Source organism: Alternaria conjuncta (genome assembly GCF_024043145.1).
Source record: "Alternaria conjuncta strain BMP 0040 chromosome Unknown scaffold_5, whole genome shotgun sequence".
Taxonomy (NCBI): domain Eukaryota; kingdom Fungi; phylum Ascomycota; class Dothideomycetes; order Pleosporales; family Pleosporaceae; genus Alternaria; species Alternaria conjuncta.
In genome coordinates, this window is record NW_026250094.1 from 1,117,525 (window position 1) to 1,135,847 (window position 18,323).

At 55.7% G+C, this 18,323-nt stretch overlaps 5 protein-coding genes across 5 annotated transcripts; 4 read left to right on the forward strand and 1 right to left on the reverse strand.

The window, feature by feature from the left end:
* Nucleotides 1–167: 167 nt before the first annotated feature.
* Nucleotides 168–2,753, reverse strand: J4E85_004020 (uncharacterized protein; the record flags this gene model as incomplete). Its single annotated transcript, XM_051468282.1, has 1 exon — nt 168–2,753. One exon carries the CDS (start codon nt 2,751–2,753, stop codon nt 168–170), a length of 2,586 nt encoding a protein of 861 aa, XP_051327874.1.
* Nucleotides 2,754–3,030: 277 nt separating this feature from the next.
* Nucleotides 3,031–5,014, forward strand: J4E85_004021 (uncharacterized protein; the record flags this gene model as incomplete). Its single annotated transcript, XM_051468283.1, has 4 exons — nt 3,031–3,071; nt 3,144–4,342; nt 4,425–4,708; nt 4,760–5,014. 4 exons carry the CDS (start codon nt 3,031–3,033, stop codon nt 5,012–5,014), a joined length of 1,779 nt encoding a protein of 592 aa, XP_051327875.1.
* Nucleotides 5,015–5,518: 504 nt separating this feature from the next.
* J4E85_004022 (uncharacterized protein) lies at nt 5,519–7,077 on the forward strand (the record flags this gene model as incomplete). The annotated part of the gene is made up of 3 exons (XM_051468284.1): nt 5,519–6,777; nt 6,839–6,962; nt 7,018–7,077. 3 exons carry the CDS (start codon nt 5,519–5,521, stop codon nt 7,075–7,077), a joined length of 1,443 nt encoding a protein of 480 aa, XP_051327876.1.
* Nucleotides 7,078–8,871: 1,794 nt separating this feature from the next.
* J4E85_004023 (uncharacterized protein) lies at nt 8,872–14,151 on the forward strand (the record flags this gene model as incomplete). Its single annotated transcript, XM_051468285.1, has 3 exons — nt 8,872–9,149; nt 9,333–13,849; nt 13,898–14,151. 3 exons carry the CDS (start codon nt 8,872–8,874, stop codon nt 14,149–14,151), a joined length of 5,049 nt encoding a protein of 1,682 aa, XP_051327877.1.
* Nucleotides 14,152–15,229: 1,078 nt separating this feature from the next.
* On the forward strand, nt 15,230–17,534 carry J4E85_004024 (uncharacterized protein; the record flags this gene model as incomplete). Its single annotated transcript, XM_051468286.1, has 5 exons — nt 15,230–15,245; nt 15,449–16,522; nt 16,583–16,928; nt 16,987–17,181; nt 17,510–17,534. 5 exons carry the CDS (start codon nt 15,230–15,232, stop codon nt 17,532–17,534), a joined length of 1,656 nt encoding a protein of 551 aa, XP_051327878.1.
* Between the last annotated feature and the right edge of the window lie 789 nt (nt 17,535–18,323).

The following is an 18,323-nucleotide window of genomic DNA, read 5'->3' on the forward strand; positions in this document are numbered from 1 at the left end:
TTCCAGTACCAGAGTGCATGCTTCGTGGAGCTGCCTTCACGGATAGTACGTGATGACGGCTTCTACGTGCCATGCAACTCATACTGGAACAACATATATATAATCTTACAAAACACCTAATCCGAATCGAACACACACTTGCTGATAATTAAATATCCGCGTTAAGATCACTGAGGAGCACCACCGCCCTGGAGCGCACGCAGAATATCCTGGAGCGACTGCTGCGCTCCAGCTTGAGCGTTGCCCTGTTGCGGAGGGTTCGCGGGAGCAGCCGGCTGCGCATATTGCTGGTAGGGGTAAGAGTACTGTGCTTGCGGCTGAGGCTGCGGTGGTGGCGGTGCAGGTGCTTGCGCTGGCATCTGCGGTTGTTGTGGCTGCTGGCCGCTCATGGTCTGCATGACTTGGAACCACTGTGCCCATGCTGCTAAATTGGCCGCTTGGTTCTGCTGGGGTGGCTGGGCTGGAGCTGGCGCTGGCGCTTGAGGATGGGGAGTGTACGATGGCTGGTAGTTGTAAGCCGCTGCTGCTGCTGGCGGTGGAGGTGGAGGTGCGGCAGCATAGGGGACCGCTGGCTGTGAGGGACCGGAGAAGGGCACTGGCCAACCTGCGTTGCTGTTGTTTGCATAAGCGTTAGCATTTGATGGTCCAGAAGGTGCCGGAGAAGCATGTTGCTGTTGCTGTTTTTGAGGCTGTTGAGACTGCTGCGACTGCTGTGACTGCTGCTGCTGCTGTTGCTGCTGTTGCTGGCGTTCCCGTTCCCTCTTTTCGCGTTGCCGTTGTTTGCGGTTCTTGTTCTTCCCTCCACCGCCGGCTGGCGATTGCTGGGATTGGGCTTGCTGAGACTGGCCACGGTCCTGCTGAGAGTATGACTGGCTGCGATCTTGTTGCTGGCGGGCTGGCGATGCCGAGGTTGCGGACCGTCCTTCTTGGTATTGGTTCCTCTGGTTGTTCTGTTGGCGATCTTGGAACTGCTCTGGTTGCCTGCCACGGTCAGATTGATTCTTGCCGCCACGTCCACCTTTGTCTCCACCGCCTCGGTTGTTCTGGTTGTTGTTGTTGCCGCCTCCTCGATCGCCTCGCTGTCCTCCACCACCACGACCCCCGAAGTCGCCTCGTCCACCGCCATAGCCTCCCCTGTCGCCGCGTCCACCACCAAAGTCACCGCGACCGCCGCCACCTCCTCGGCCACGGAAGCCGCGACCCCGATCGCCCCAGGGGCCTCTTCCGCGACCCATACCTCTGCGAACATGGCTGCGATCTTCTAATGGTGCACCTTGCCCAACAATCTGCTCGAAGTGGTCTGGTCTGGCGAGCGGCTTGTACATGCCGAGATCTTCGTCTTCGTCATCGCTGTATTTCAGACCACCACCCTGGTATTCCATTGGTCGGTAGATGGGCGGTGCGGGAGCGTCGACGTGTAGTCTGGGCCCGGTTGGGATGTTGACGGGCACCACTGGCTCATCGTTGCCTTCTTGCCTGGCTCGCTTCTTAGCCTTCTGTTCGCGCTTGTATTCGGCCTCCTTCTCATCATCTGAGAACTCGACATCGTTGGTCTCTTCGTCGTGGAGGTTCGATGCGTCGGTGTGCTTCTGTCGGCGAATGGGTTCTGTCTCGGTGAAGGTCGAGTGCTCGTCGACATAGTATATGGGTACGTCCTTCTTGATACCTAGAGTCTCGAGTTCAGCGGCATCGTTAAAGCCAAAGGAGTAGCGCGGCTCCTCCACGCGACCAATCTGCTCGGAGACTTTGCCGACAACCGTGCGGTTTTCGAGGCACAGCGCCGAGCCAGACTCCAGCACTTGCTCGTCGCCAGACATCTTGGCCTTGACAACAACGAGGTTCCCGACGATGGACTCCACCTTGCCTAGCTCTGTGATCTTGGTCTCTGGCGTGACTGCGATGTCGGGCATTTCGAACTTCTCGTCTTGCTCGTTGAGCGTCTTGACCTTGACGGGGCCGGATGCGCCTGGCTCGTCGGCGGCCTCAGCCATCAGGAGACGGACCTGCTCCTCGGGGTCGAGCAGCTCGCCTTCGTCTGAGCCCTCGTCGGAGCTGTCGTCGGAGCTGGAGGAGTCGGACGATGAGTCTGAGTCTGATGCATCTGAGTCGAGCTGCCATTCGGCGCTCTGGTCATTCCTGTTGGCTTCGGCCGCGCGCAGGAACTCGGCCTTGCTATCGAACGCCGCGCCGTCGGGGGCAGCAGCATCTGTGGTGGTGTCTTCAATCTCATTCTGGAGATCTATAGCGGCGGTCAGGGCCGCGTCGAGCTCGCCGTCTGTGTCGGCCGCTGGAGTATCGGCAGCAGCGACGGCCTGGAGCTGTGGAGCCTCATCCTGCGCCTGGCCGTGATTGGCTACGGGCGGCTCGACTGGGATGGCGGCCTGCGGGCTCGCATCATTGTAGAAGGCCTCGTCATCCGAGAGCTCGCCGTCTTCCGGGGCGTCGTCTGGGACGCCTGCGCCGTTTTGTGTTCGCGACTGCGACTGCGCGGCCGGGGTCTCGCTCACAGAGCCGAGTCCAGGAAGGTGAAAGGCCGGCGCGGGTGCCGCCGTAGCAGACAACGACGGCGCTCCGTCCGCCTGTGAGGGCAGCGCAGAGGGCTTGACGGGCGTAGTGTCGTAGAAGTCGTCGTCCATGTCATCGACAGGCGAGCCCGGCGCGTCGAGCGCAGATGCAGATGTAGATGTGCCATAAAAGGGAGCGTCCGCCTCCAACCGCGCCCTTTTGGCCGGTGGTTCCAGAGAGTCGGACATTGCTCGTGTCTCTCTCTGCAGTCTTCTCTGAAGCACGCGTGATGGCTGAGTTATCCACTGCGTTGTCTGCACCAGTTTGCTTAAATGCGTGCGATGATAGTTCTGGTTGAAAGGAGCGCTTCAGGGAAGAACGTCGCCTTTTTGGATGCGCGCTAACAAGCTTGGCGGGCACGCGCAGCTCAGCCCTATGGCCGCGAGACCCACCGCGTCATTCTGTGAAAGTGACGATACTCTGTGATGGAGGTTGCCGTCACGTTCTGGAATTATTGTCGCTGACATGTCTGCATCGCGCTCAAAGACGGCGCATTCGGCCCCTGAGTGAGTTCAATTGAGCCATGCCACAATCCCCTACCCTGCGATCACAGGCTAACGTATGCATCATGTGTCCAGTACACCACCCCATCTCTCCACGTTCGGCATCTTCTGCGTGTTTGCCCTAGCCAATCTCACCGCCGCCGCCCTCTCGCCGATCCAAGACTGCGACGAAGTCTTCAACTACTGGGAACCAAGCCACTACCTCAACCATGGCTACGGCCTCCAGACCTGGGAGTACTCTCCTGACTATGCCATCCGAAGCTGGGCCTACACTGCTATACACTCGCTCGTAATAGGGCTCGCGGCGCTGCCTCTGCAAGCGCTAGGCGTGGAAAGATCCAAGGTGTTCGAGTTCTACTTCCTGCGAGCGGTCCTAGCCATAGTCTGCGCAGGATGCCAGTCTCGCATGTACACGGCTATCATGAAGATGTTCGAGGTGCGCGTTGCGTCTTTCTTCGCCATGATCATGGTTATAAGCCCCGGCATGTATCACGCTGCCCCTGCATATCTTCCGTCGAGTTTCGCCATGAATTGTGCTATGCTTGGATTTGCGTCGTTCATGGACTGGTCCGGACGTAAAATGAGGACTGCACAAGGTATTGCATGGTTCGCCGTCGGCAGTGCTCTTGGTTGGCCCTTTGCCGGTGCGCTCGCTCTGCCCTTCATTGCAGAAGACTTCATTGCAGGCGTGTTCACCAGCACCATTAAAGAGAGTCTGCGTCGCATACTACTCCAAGGCGCACCTAGAGCCCTTGCTATCGTAATCTTGCAGACCGCCATCGACTCGCTGTTTTACAGGAAGCTCGTGTGCGTGCCGCTCAACATCGTTTTATACAACGTTTTCAGTGGTGGTAGTAGAGGCCCTGATATCTACGGTGTAGAGCCATGGCATTTCTACGTTCGAAATCTAGCGCTCAACTTCAACATTTGGTTCTTCCTCGCGCTGGCTGCTCTCCCGCTGCTGCTGATCCAGTACCTCGTATTTGACAGGGCTGTTTATCGGAACACGCTCACGAGGTCCATCACCTTCGTCAGCCCATTCTACTTATGGTTGGCAATATTCACCGTCCAGCCTCATAAAGAGGAGCGGTTCATGTATCCAGCGTATCCTGCATTAGCATGGAACGCAGCCCTTTCCTTGCACATCTTATTAGCCAACTTTGGTTCGATGGACCCACGACACCTAGTCAGCAAAATACCTCCAATGGTGAAGCTCGTCATCGTCTGTGTTCCCATCATCTTGTCCTTGAATCTGGGTATCCTTAGAATTCATGGTATGTATCACCTCTCATGCTATCGATCAACAAGTGCTAGCGCTTTTGGCAGAACCTTGAACAGATCTCTAACACTTTTCAGGTCACATGTCCGCATACTCAGCGCCACTGAACGTTTACAAGCCATTGTTCGACCCCATAATTGCACGCTCGGGAGACACCGTATGTCTAGGCAAAGAGTGGTATCGCTTCCCGTCTTCCTTCAACCTACCCCAAGGTGTCCGCGCCAAATTCATCAAGAGCGAATTCTCCGGTCTCCTCCCAGGCGAGTTCAGCGAAGCCGACGCCAGTCTTGGACTATTCCCCGGCACCTGGCTTATACCAACTGGAATGAACGATGAGAACCTAGAAGATCCCAGCAAATATGTATGTGAACTAGGGAATGAAGACGTGGATCTCACTAACCTGACGAAACAGACCGATATCGAGCAGTGCGACTTCATCGTTGATTCTCGCTCTGCTGGCGCTCCACCAACAGCGCTTGAACCGGACTACATCTCTGATACAGAGCATTGGAAAGCGTTGAAGTGTCTTCCTTTCCTAGACGCAAGCAAGACACATACCATCAGTCGCATGCTCTGGGTTCCAGACCTAGCCGTGATTCCGGCCAAGTTCCGTCGCCAATGGGGTGACTACTGCTTGCTACAGCGCAAAGATCGGAAAGGCGCATAGTACACACACATGAATACATGTCGTCAGACACAAAGTGGGGGTAATCCGGACCCACCCCAGCTAGACAATATCAAATCCAAAGCCAACTCTTGTTCCCCAACGACGTCACGGTGCAACTCATCAAAACACGTTGTGGAATTGTTAAGCCCCCAGGCCACATCGCAGGCAGACTGTTCGGACGTCCATCCCTGTTATCAAGAGACGCATCGATAGACACCAGGTCTAACCGAGTGGGGTATTCCTTTCCCCGCCCAGACAAGATAACCACTACTGACGACACATGCGCAACAACCCCACAATGTCCAGGGTCGTTATCGCGGAAGACGATTGGCTTGTAAATACGTTCAAACAATGAATAGGAAGTCGATTTACATGTCGCGCATGATGTGTAAGGTCATTGGGTACTGTGCTGTTTTGTTTGTGACTACTTATACTATGGACGTGACGTCCTCTCTTTTTCACACTTGGACTTTGTAGGAGTAGTCCTGTTACTTGGTGTTCATCATGGCTGCTCTTATCACCGACCTAGACGAACATGCCAGACGTCTTGCACGTGACATGCAACAGCACTGCACCATCGCTCAAGCCCGCCTTAACAACGTCCTCAAACAGACTGATATCCAACCCAAAGCAGCGCTCTACTCCCTCCTCCTCTTCGCCGCATTCACATACCTCACCATCGCCGTCACCAACCTAATCCGCGCCCGCAGACAAAACAATCCACGACCCAGTACACCCAACCTCGAGAAACGGTCTCCGTTCAAAACACCGGATCGCCCTCCAGGAGTATGGCCACCCTCAGACTTCACCCGGCCTCCGGCGACCCCCTACCCATCCTTCTCTCTCACTACCACTAAGCCCCTCCCTTACCGTCCCTTCCGCCACGGCCCGAAGTACAACATCACAATGGGTCTTCGCAACATGAACTGGGACGAATGGATAGAACTCGACAATCAGTATATGCAGTTCCACGACCTAAAAGCAAGACGGATAGCAGACCGCGGTCCAAAATGCATCAAAACAGCCCCAGAAGCCGTCGCCGCCGCAGTGGAACTCCTCGAGGAATTATCTTCCTACCTACCACAACGTTATCCTACCGTCTTCCAGACCATCCCCTCTTCCGAAGGTATAAAGAACGGATTCAGGAATTTGGCGACGGGCGAAATCTTCGATGTCGAAAGACTGGAGAGGAACGGCGTGAAGGAAGATGCGATGGAGATGTGTGCGAGGTTGGTTCAGGATGATCTTGCTATTATGGTTGAAAAGGAAGATGGACAGTATTATCTCCTCGCTGGCGCGATACTCTTAGCGGGGTTTTGGAGGTTGGAGGATAAGTTTGGGATGCCGTTGAGTGAGATACATACTAGTGGGGATGTGCCTGGGTATGTTCTCTCCCCTCTTCTCCCTCCACCTCCATCCTTCTCCATCCAACCCAGCCTCCCTCAGTTGACGCACGATTTGCTTACAATGCCGAACAACAGTTTCAAAACCAAGCTCGAAAAACCAATGTCCAACTTCTTCCGGCGGATACAACCACAGTCCCCCGTTTTGCGAAACAACTACTTCATACAAGTCGACGACAACCTCGCGTGGAGCTCTAGTATAGGGCCTGAAGATACAGAGGGAGAAGGCGGGATAGGCTGGTTTACAGCGGAGAAGAATAAAGCGGTTGAGCATCATTGGTTTAGGAGTGAGAGACAGAGTTTGAGGAGGTATGTCAACAACATCCTCACCGTCATGAATATCCCCTTCGCGGTCTCCATGTTACCTGTCCAAGCTTCACATCAATAGCAACGGATTACTTCAACTGACAATCACTACCAGACTCCCCAAATCCGGCGGCGTAGTCTTCACAATCCGGACCTACTTCCACCCCATCACGGAAATCGCACAGGAGCCCTACGTACCGGGTAGACTAGCCAGTGCGATTCGTTCTTGGGGGGACGATGTGAGTCGGTACAAGGGGAAGGAGATGTATGGGGATGTGCTGTTGGAGTATTTAGATAGGAAACATCAAGAGCAGGTGGAGGCGGGGTTGGATATTGATGCTGAAGATGGGGTGAGGGGGTATCCTTTCTGATCGAACCATGAATCGTCTTTTTGGACGGGCGGTAGGCCGGGGGTATCCGATGCGTCTTGTCTTGTCTCTTGACAATATAAGGCTTTCATGTGTCTCGAGGCTGCCATATTTCTTATTTCTTATTTATTGGTTTTGGATAGACAACACATCGTATTGGATATCCAAGTCGTCGGTGTATTCGCACAGGCATTCTTATAAGTTTGCGGAAGGAGACGCGAATATTGTCGGAGAACGATCTTGCCCTTCGCGACACATCTTCACCGATCTCGGTAGATGTGATATGTACCGCAGATCTACCATCCTGTCCATTCACGCGCTCGTGTCGAAAATCTCAGGGTGATTAGCTTAGGCTCGTCCCTTTTGCTCCGCCATTCGGCCCGGATGATAACGAGGCGAAGTCGGAGTGCTGCAGGTCGTGCCGAATATAGAAAATTGTGCTGTGCATCAGGCAGTTCTTCGGTCTGCGAAAACACACTCCACTACTGTCGTATCTGCTGCATATGGCTTTCAAGTGCTTTGGGTGGTGTGCTCGGCTTAGGTCGGCACGAGCTAGATGTACCGGCGCAGGTTTTGCTGTAAGGTGGCATTAGTGTGTGGGCGTCTGTGTATTCTTACAGGTGTCAAGCGGTGGAGGCCAGATGCACGAGTTGGCAGGTGGTACCATGGTTGATGTCGTGCAGTAGCTCGCGGTTTGATGGGCATCCGGGGTGTTACTATAGGGCGCTTGTGGGATTGCAGCCTGACGCAACGGGCAGAGATGATGTACGTGATAATGCGCGTCGAGTCAGCTTGAACGTTAGACGTTAAAATCCTGTGTAGTCAGTGTGGATGCGTAAAATTGCGGCAGCGACTGTTGAAGGGAGCCCTGTTTCATAAGAGGGATGTTGATGACGTTGCGCAGGGTCGGAGATGAGCCGCCTTGGTGTTTGCAGGATGCTAAGGGATTGCGATGGAGGGAAACACTTGTTTAGCGAGATGATGAGGGTGGCCAATGGCGGCGTTGGATCGCCAGGGAGGAGAAAGTACCGATGCAGTGGCAGATCGCGGCACTGGATGGATGCGTGGTCGCCTGGAAACGGCAGGACCCTGGTACAGGAGCGCAGGGCGAATGATGTGTTTATTGATTGTCCTATGCGTTGTTGTTTTGGCAATCTTGTGCGGCCACGGGGGAGTGGAGGCCGTTGCACAACGACTATCAAGGCGGGTAGGATAACCTCGATCAACATCGATGACAAGCTCGGGATCACGGGGATAGCAAGTTGGAGGAACCTTATATTCACGTGGCTGGAAGCTTATCGCCCGGCAGCCGACGTAATATCGCAGTAGCATGGCAGTAGTGGCTTTGGGTGTCGAGGCAAAGGCGCGTGGCGGCCGTTCGCAGGATGGGGACCGAGGGGCAGCGAAAAAGCAGTTCGCAGCTGCATTGGAGCGGGTTCGAGTGCGTGCGCGGCGATGCAAGCAGACGGGCAAACCTGTAATCACTTGGCCTTCCCTGTTCACCAGGCGGAGCAACGGAGTGAAGCGAGGTCAGATTAGCCCGGCCAGGCCTGGGTCAATGCAGGCGGCGTTCAGCCCAAGCGACACGGGCGCTGACTGGTGAATGGCCTTGCTATGGCGCGCGCTGGGCGATGTGACAGGGCTGCACATGAATCAACTCTAGTCGATTCCCTCTTGCTACTTGTAATCAAGACGTCTGCACAGTTCGAGTCGTCGATGACAACCACGCACATGTACCCGCTGAGCTGAAGTGCTATGGGGGAGGATGGCCCTACCGGCAATGCAACACAATGTTTTCCCTGCGCCGGGCTCCCCTGCTGAAGGGAAACGCGACATCTGGCCCGGTGCGGGTGCAGGTGCAGGCTCAGACACGGCAAAAAGGCGCGCTGATGATTCGCGCCGCCTGCGGAGGGTGAAGGACTCGAGGGAGCAGCTCAAGAGGAGGACGAGAGCGCGCGGCACCAGCAACGCCACCATCGACACGACGACGAGCAACTCGACCTCGGCCGGCCGCAGCTACACGGTTGCGAACGTCCACAACGGCGTCATATACCTGAGGTACGTCGAGATTGGTGTTGATGTTACGGCCGATGTTCTACGGCCAGTAAACATCATGAACATGAGGAAAGAGCGACCAGTGGACGCAGCCCGCGAGGAAGGCGCACGTCATGCCTCACATGATCCCATGCCTCACCAACCTCAACACCAACCATTCGTAGATTCGTAGACTGACACCCCCAGACCTGTAGCCCGTCCTGGAAACCAGCGAGGCCGTCAGCCGGATCCCTTCGTCTTCCCGCCCCAGACGCCGCCCGATAGCGCAACACTCGACAAACTCCGGCCGCTGAGCAATGAGTGGGAGCAGAGTCTGTACGGCTCGCGAACACCCCATTCGGAACCTACACCGCCGCTACCGGACCTGAGCGAGGGCAATGCCTTCCAGCAGCACTCCCAAGCCGATTCCGCTGGACGCCCACTCGCACACGCGCGCTCGCACTCGTTCTCCACCGTCGACGACCACACGGCCACGACGCTCAGCCACGAGCCGGGCACCTTCAAGGTGGTGATTGAGCGCCCGTCGCACATGCGCCCGAAGACGGCAGACACGTCGTCGTTCCCGCTGCTGCAGGTCCCCATACCGCATTACCGCTTGGGCACTCCGCGTTTCAGCACACGGGGGACCGCCGACCTGCGCTCCTCGGTCTACACCCGAACCTCAGGCGCCGACGACTTTGCGAACTCGCTCCTGACCCCACAGCGAGGGGTGCGGCAGTCGTTCCTGTCGTCGCGCCCTCGATCAGACGCCTACTCGCCCGTCCCCCACCGCTTCCGCGCCACTATGGACCGCCCGCCAATGCCCCCCTCTGGTCCCTCTTCAGCGCGCGTCTCCCACATGCCTATTAGCCCCCGACTCTACGATGCCCTCACCACCAACCCCGACGACCGCGCCGTTGTGCGCTTCAACGCCGACGGCGACATCCTCGCAGCCACCCCTTCCCGACTCGTTGCGCACATCACCTCGCCCAGCTTCCTGGATTACGAACTCCTCTCCGACTTCTTCCTTACTTTCCGCGCCTTCCTCTGCACCCGAGATCTCGTCGCATACCTCATCTCCCGCCTACGATGGGCCGTCGACCGCCAAGACGACTTTGGGCGCATTGTCCGTGTACGCACCTTCGTAGCCCTCCGCCATTGGATCCTGAACTACTTCGTTGACGACTTCATGCCCTTTTACTCCCTACGGACCAATTTCTGCGACCTTGTCAACAGCCTGTACAACGATCTCCGGAACCGAGAAGATGGAGGTGGGGGTGACATAAAGATTGTAGGGGAACTGAAGAAGTGCTGGAGGCGGACGTGCGCATTATACTGGGAGATGGAAGACCACATTGGCCAGAACTTTGCGGATGATGAATTACTCCCGGGCGGACACGATGGATCACAAGCGGCATACGAAGAGCCTCCTCCACCAATCCCGTTGCCCTCAACCCCCCCACGAGCCAACATCCGGGATACTAAGGAGACCATCGGCTCAAACCCAAGCGACCACTTTGCTAGCCGGCATATGGACTGGGCGCAGAGAGCACGGCATACGCCTCAGAACTCCATGAGCTCGCCTTACATTTCGCAAGAATACGAGAACCACCAGATACCCCTATCGCCCGCCAGTGAGCAGAGTATGCACGTACTATCATGTTCAATACCCATGCGGCACAAACACGATCAGGCTGTCGAGCTTCCCCTATATCCCCACCCAGTACCAGTCAGCAACCCAGCTCCCACCGGCACCGCTCGCCTGACAGCTAGTCCACAACAACCAGCCTCCATCAAGAACGCTCACCGCCCATCGCATGGCCACAAGCGCAGCGGCAGCTTTACCGATGCTCTTCGCGACAGCAGAGCGCCACTATCCATTCCCAAAAACGCACCCGCAGATTTTGCCATGTCTGCTGTTACAAACATGCCCGGCACACTAGTACGTGGTGGACTCTTCCAGCCCAGCTCCCCATACTTCGAGGTCAGAGCTTTGCGCCCTTCACGATCTCAGTATTTGCATGACATCGAAGATGCGGAAGCGAACGAATTCCAGAGGCCCGGGCATGCGACTTCCCCAGGCATGAAGAAGATTTTCGGCAGTGTACGCCGCGCGTTAAGCACCCGGCAGAATATGAGTCCAAGCCCTCAATTAGGTAGCGTTGGGCAACAACGGCAGCCGCCATACGTGCGATCCTCCAATCCAGGCGCCATGTCTTCAGTCTCTATCTCAGGAGGCGTACATAAGCGACGTCCCACTCGACCAAAGCCCCAGGTGCGCATTGACGTCCTGGCCGCCGCAGTTGCAGAGAGTTTTAGAGCGGCTGTCCAAGAGCAACTTGAAAGTGAAAGTCAGGAACACGGTCTTGAGCCCCCCGATCTCGGTGGATTCGAGTTTGAGTTCGACAGGCGTGGTACCCCAACTCAGCAGGAGCGCCAGAAAGCACAAGACCCTCGCGTACACAGCGCCATCACCAGTGGCAGCAAGTCGATAGTGATCATTGACGACACCGGGCCACCGCCAGTGCCCGTCATATCGGACACCCTGGTACCCGATCTCGACAAGGTAGCAACAAAGCTGGACAGTCATCAGCAAGAAGAGGCAAATAATGAACAATCGGCTAGTGAGCCTGTTGCCCCAGTAAGGCATTCCGAGCTCTACGACGATCCAGAGCCTCGCCCAGCAACAGCAACAGAAGAGCAGCGCTATTCGCGAATGTCGACGAGACGACCCACCACCAGACAAACAAGGAGGTCCATCTCTGCGGGCCCAGAAAGGATGCACTCCTTCCGACGCCGGGGGTCGGCCAAGAACTCCCTGGCGCGGGCAGGCTCTCTCCGCCGACATGCGTCCTACAACAGCGTGCTTAGCAGACGTCAAGGACCCGCGAGTATTGCTACATTCCAAACCATGTCATCAGATAACGATCCCTTCTTCCTCGACCGCCAGCCAGCGCCTGATGCTAGCGGGCCCGGACGCCAGCTGCGTAGGCGTCCGGGTGGTGACCTTCGCGCTGCAGGAAACATCCATGATCTCGAATTATCGCAACGCCCACACTCTACCGGCTCTGTCTCTAACCACACGCATTCGGTCACAAACTCGGTCATTCTACGATCCGATCGTTTCAACGACCCAGAAGCAGAAGCCCAGCCCGTCACAGAAGGGCCAGCCGAAGCTGAGGTCCCAAAGAAGCCCATCTCACTAGTAGATACACACTCTTCGCAGCCCAATTTAAGACCGTCTTTCGAAGCCGAAGTCGCAAAGCTTGCTGCTCTTCCTGACGATACGGACGACGAAGGTGGTGTCGAGTCGGCTCTGATGAAACTAGAGGGCCGTTACGAGAAGAAGTCGCCCAGCATTCCCTCCCAACGGACTACTGTTGAGCTAGACTACTACCGCCCCACAGGCGCTGATCAACAACGCGCACGAGCTGATACCTTCGACCAGGGAGGGCGTCCCGAAACCGACGACGTCTTCCACCGTCCATTGGCTCCTCCAGAAACAGACGGACAAGAAATGTACCGCCTCTCCGCTGAGAACTTCAACCGCCGTGTACCTGCTGTTCAGTCTGTTGGGGAGTCGACCGACTCTTATTCCTCAATACCTCTTCTGGACCGGGGCTTGAGTCAGATTGAAACCCCCCAGCGAGGACATACGCTTGATACCATGAGGTCTTCCGCCAAACCGTCTCCTCTGCATTTCGCTAGTGTCTCGCCACACTCTGAAGGTCCACCGGGAACATCTTCGTCGATGGAATCCTCTATCGACTACGTCGTCGAAACAGAGAGCATGAAGCAAATACCGCCGGGTGGCACTTTGCCAAGTACAGCCTACCCGCGCGAATCGTTCTTGCTTGACGAAGACGAGGATCTCAGTGACAGGAGTTCTGCTGGAGGAGCGAAGTCGGGTCGTGACAGTCACGGCGTGAGGAGTTTCTTCGACGACGAGCCGGCAACACCTGAGGACGACCCTGACAATCTCACGCATCCTATGCGCCACCCTCCAACACCGCCTCTAACGGGTAACCGATTGAACGACGAATTACCTAGCTCAACAGTGTTCGACCGAGGGCTGCCCACACCAGGGCTTACCCCGACCGTCTCTCGCGCGAACCAGCAGCCATCCACACAGCCTGTGCAACTTGCTGAATCTCCCGCTGATCTGGAAGGTCCTCAGCAGAGTGCAGCTCCGACTCGGACTGCACACTTGCCTTTCATCTTGGCCCATGACTCCGAAGTCCTCGCTCAGCAGTTTACCATTGTTGAAAAGGACGCATTGGACGAGATTGATTGGAAGGAACTTATCGAGTTGCGCTGGAAGCAGTCCTCCCCGCAGATCCGCGACTGGGTACAATATCTCCGAACGGAAGAGGCTAGAGGTGTGGATGTCGTCATCGCACGATTCAACCTTGTCGTCAAATGGGTCGTATCCGAGGTCCTGCTCACCGAGGATATCCATGAGCGTGCGCGATGCATCACCAAGTTTATTCACATCGCAACCCACGCGCGACGATACCGCAACTACGCTACCATGTACCAGATCGCGATCGCCCTGATATCGAACGATGTGTCAAGCCTCAAGAAGACATGGGCTTTGGTTCCCGCAGCCGAGATGCTGGTCATGACCGAGCTGGAAGCGCTTGTTCAACCGCTGAAGAACTTCCACAACCTGCGGCTCGAAATGGAGACAGCAACTGTAGACGACGGTTGCATTCCATTCATTGGTGAGTGATTGCCCAACAGTCGCCTTTTTCAAAGCTAACAACCACCAGGTGTTTACACCCGTGACCTCATCTACAACGCCCAAAAGCCCGCCTTCATCGACGCCCCACCCGCCGACGGCGAACGCCTCGTCAACTTTGACCGCCACCACACCGCCGCCACCATCGTCAAGAACCTCCTCCGCCTTCTCGAAGCCAGCTCCAAATACACCTTCAACGTCGAACCTCACGTCCTCAGCAAATGTCTCTGGCTCGCTGCCCTCAGTGACGAGGAAATCACGAGGCGCAGCCGCCAGTGTGAATGATTAGATACCCCCCTTCTTGCTTTTCTCCCCACCATCGTTCTTGACGGCGTTTGAGCGAGCGAGCGAGCGAGCGAAGTGGAACTTCTCATGCCGAGGGTTTTCCTTGTATTGTCTTTGTCTCTCCATTTCCCTTTGCTAATACCCCATCCAATATCTCGGCGCTAATTGGTTCTGGCGCGAATGCATCAACCCGACACGATATTACGACATTATTACCATACCACCTCGCTGTTGTTTCGCATATAACCGAGTCTTCCATATGGAACTCGTAGTCTACTGTCTAGTTACTTAGAATCTAATTAAGATGTGTGCCGTATTGAGGTACACGATGTTTGTCTGAATAATAGCGTAATTGATCGAAATCTGCCGTGCATGTGCTCTTGTCGTGCTCCTGTCATCCCGTATCCGTAAGGCTGACTCCGCCCTCTAGTGCGGGCACTAGGTGTTCACGCGACGCGAACCCCAGACGATCGCATCAGCCACAACATATCCCCATACGCAGTACATGTTACTTTTCTTTGAACGCAGCGCACATGGATCAGGCATTCTAATGGCATTGTAATATCGCTCTGATAAACGGACAAGGGAACACGGAAGACTGGAAGGAACTGCAAATCTCCCCCGCTCCCGTGACGCTTCATCGCGCCCGTTGGCGGACTCCATCTCAGCCTCATGATCGCATCAGCCACAGCATACCCACACACGGCAGCACGGCATGACCTCCCTCTGAGCGCAGCACCACACACGGGATTAGGCCACCATCATGGCACTCCACTACCACCCACCGTGACATACCTCTCCGCGATCGCACATCACCTATGTGCGCCTTGTTTTCACCAACCGCCCTGTTTGTTCGTCGTACGCGGTTGTCGTACTCGCGCAATCCCGATTTCGTTGGCGGCTGATCATCCTTGAATGCGCAGGCTCCAAGTTCACAACATAGCGAAGGCACGATTTAGCTACGAAGGAGGATATTCGGTATAGCATGGCTAGTATGAGGATGGGAATGACGGATACTCCACCGCCGATTACGGTTGAGGATACGGCGACGGGGGTTGGGCCGCTGCCGAGTCCTGAGATGGAGGGTGTTAATGGTGAGTTTCCCCAGGAAGAGAAGAGAGTAGGATCAAGGAGGGAGGGAGGTTATAAGGAAGAGGTATGATGGCGTGGATCTTGGATACGACTAGAAGTACCTATTGGTGCTTGGAAGCTACCAGGTTGGCGTTGCGCTGGCAGATGTCGCAACTAGCTGTCGCGCTTGCTGGCTGTCAGGATCCCTAGCTGACATCCAGAACAGCCCCTCGAGCTTTTACCACGTCTACGCACTACTCCCACGAACACGAACAGTCACATTTACGGCACCGAGAATCTCCGAAAGGCACGTTTGGCCACCGTCGCAAGCACAGTCCGAATCTCGAATGGCGGCAACCATGGACAAAGGAGAGCTGGTCACAGGGCCGCGTGCTGCTCATCGATTATGTCGCAAAGGAACACTCAGCGGAGGGCAGACGGAAGATTGTGGCACAGGAGTTCTCCGACATCGACAGTCTGCGCCGGTTCTATCGCAAAGAAGACCTCTCGGCGCAAGCAGCATTGCGCGTGATTCACGTCCAAAACGCCAGCTGGGCGACACGCTACCTCCTCCGCAAGTTCAACATCGACGCCACGGACGATCTGGTAGGCACAAACTTCGGTCGCTGGGCCAGCTACGAGAAGCCTCAACAACGCGGCGGCAAACCTGTCCTTAATGGCCGTACATTCCGTGCTCAACGCGATCCCTGGCGCGGCATATCGCGCGCTGCCTTCGGAGCCGATTACCTCAAATCCTACGATAGGAATACACACATCCCTCGGCCGAATAACAACAAGTCCATAATGGAGCTCAATCATTACGACGAGACGGATCAGCCACGATATGGACACGACGTATATGTGCAGCGCTTGAGCTGTTACGTTCAACTCAGCGACGGAACCCCAGGACAAGCCGTCGACCCCGATATACCGAACCCATACGACGAGGAAGCGTGGGAGGAGTACATGCGGTTGAAGAAGAGTTACGGCAACGTAGATGCGAATGAGCACCAGGAACGTTACATCCCCAAGCTCCGGTCCCTCGACAACGGCAACACAATCATCCTGTTTGAGAACTCGGTCACAGGCTCCGTCAAAGACACCCTTATCGGCGCGCGACAAGAACTCGAGTCTCGCTGGAGACGACTATCCTTCTACTTGCCCATGGAGGAAAACGATGAGACTCTGACGGCGGAGTGTATGGATTTCATCTTGCAGGATGTGTTCAAAGCGTTGAGCTACAATTGGCAGAAGTTTCTGGCTGTTTGTGAGACTCATGTTGGGATTCTTGAAGATAAGAGTGAGTATCCACTTCCACCTACCGCTCACAAGAAATAGTACTGACCACCATTCCATCCAGTCTACGAGAACCCCGCCGACGAATCTCGCGCCCCCGAGCTTTGGAAAAACAGCGCACAATGGCTCAAGGTCGAACGCCTTATATACATACACGTCGACGTAATCAAGGAAATGGTCACGCATCTCCACGACCTAGCAGGAGCCGATCCAAAGGAATCTTCAGACCAGCCCTGGCTAGGGTCCGTACCAGACGAACTCGACAAGTTGACCGGGCAGTGGGAAAGAGATGTCATCCTCCCCACAACCGCTCTATCAGACCTCATGTACAAGAGTGTAGGTATTAGGGATGCAAGACACTCTTTACAATTAGGCCTGAGTATGTGGCGTCTGAGTTGGATCACATTCATGTACGCCCTCCCCTCCCTCACTCATCCCTCACCAGAAACTAACATTGTGTTCCCCCAGTTTCCTCCCCCTAACCTTCACCGTCGGTTTCTTCGGCATGAACGTCTCCACCTTCTCCGAAAACCCACCTCTAAAATGGTGGTTCATAGTCTCCATCCCCGTCCTCGTCATCGTCCTCATCCTCTGGTACGGCGTAAAACACAATCTCGCGACGCAACGCCAGAACCCCATGCGGCGGGGTGTCTACGAGGCGCTGTACCATGAACTTGCTACTGCGCAGCCCAGCCTGTGGAGTCGCAGTGGGCCGCGCGATGATGTTGTGCCTGTGGGGTGGTGGGCAGGCTTCAAATGGCGGCTCATCACGCGCTGGTTTGGCGAGGAGAAAGTTAGGCCAGGGAGGAATGTTGATGGTAGTGGGAACGCGACGGGGACTGGTGGAGAGGACTTTGGCGTTGTGGGGAGGTGTAGAAGGGCGTTGGCGAGACGTTGGTTGGGTGAATTGGCTGTCATGCCTATCCCGCACCATCCATCTCCCGGCTCCCACAACCACGACAATAAACCAATCCCCTCATCTTCGTCCCAGCGCTCCAGCAGCAGGAGCTCTGTAAGGAGCGAAGTGGCGTCGTGTATGCTTACCACCACCGCCAACACTGCCAACACTACGACGCAAGAGATATCGGATAAGAAATTTGGTGCTGTGGCGCAGTTGGCGAGGGTCGCTACGCCGGTTGCGCTGGCGGATGCGGATCCGACGGCTGCGTCCAGGATGCAGCGAGCGAGTAGGAGGGACGGGAGTAGTTTGAGTCCGGATGGGAGAAGGGGGAGTGGGACGAGTAGTGATGGGGGTGTTATGGTTGAGGAGAAGGGGGGGAGTGGGGATGAGCGGGAGGGGACGGATGGAGATAGACGGAGGGTGAGGGGGTTGGATGTACCGAGTAGGAATTAGGTTGGGAGGGGGTTGTGTGGGTTCTGAGAATGGGCTGTCGGGTCGATTAGGTTAGGGAATGTGAAGACGAGAGACGAGATGATGAAACTGCCGTCGATGTTGTGGAATACATGCTCTTGCGTCTCGAGTTTTTGGTTTACCATGGACATCGATGCCAAATACCACAGTTTTGGTCCTAGCCCCAGCACGCGCCCGGCATATAAATACCCCTCTCACAGCGCTCTCTTCCTTTCCTTCATTACTTACTTCCTCCTCTTCAGGAACAAAACACGTCGAGGAGAGGTCTATGGGTGCGCTGCCTCCTCTTTCTCCAAAACCAGCGAAAGACAACCGAATGTTTTGCGTCCTCCTTCTTTCTTCCAAAATCGGAGTCAGAGGATGTATGACTGTCTCCCCTCGCCTTGTCTGGATCGGTCTCAAAACGTCAAAAAAAGAAGTACATGCCTCGCTT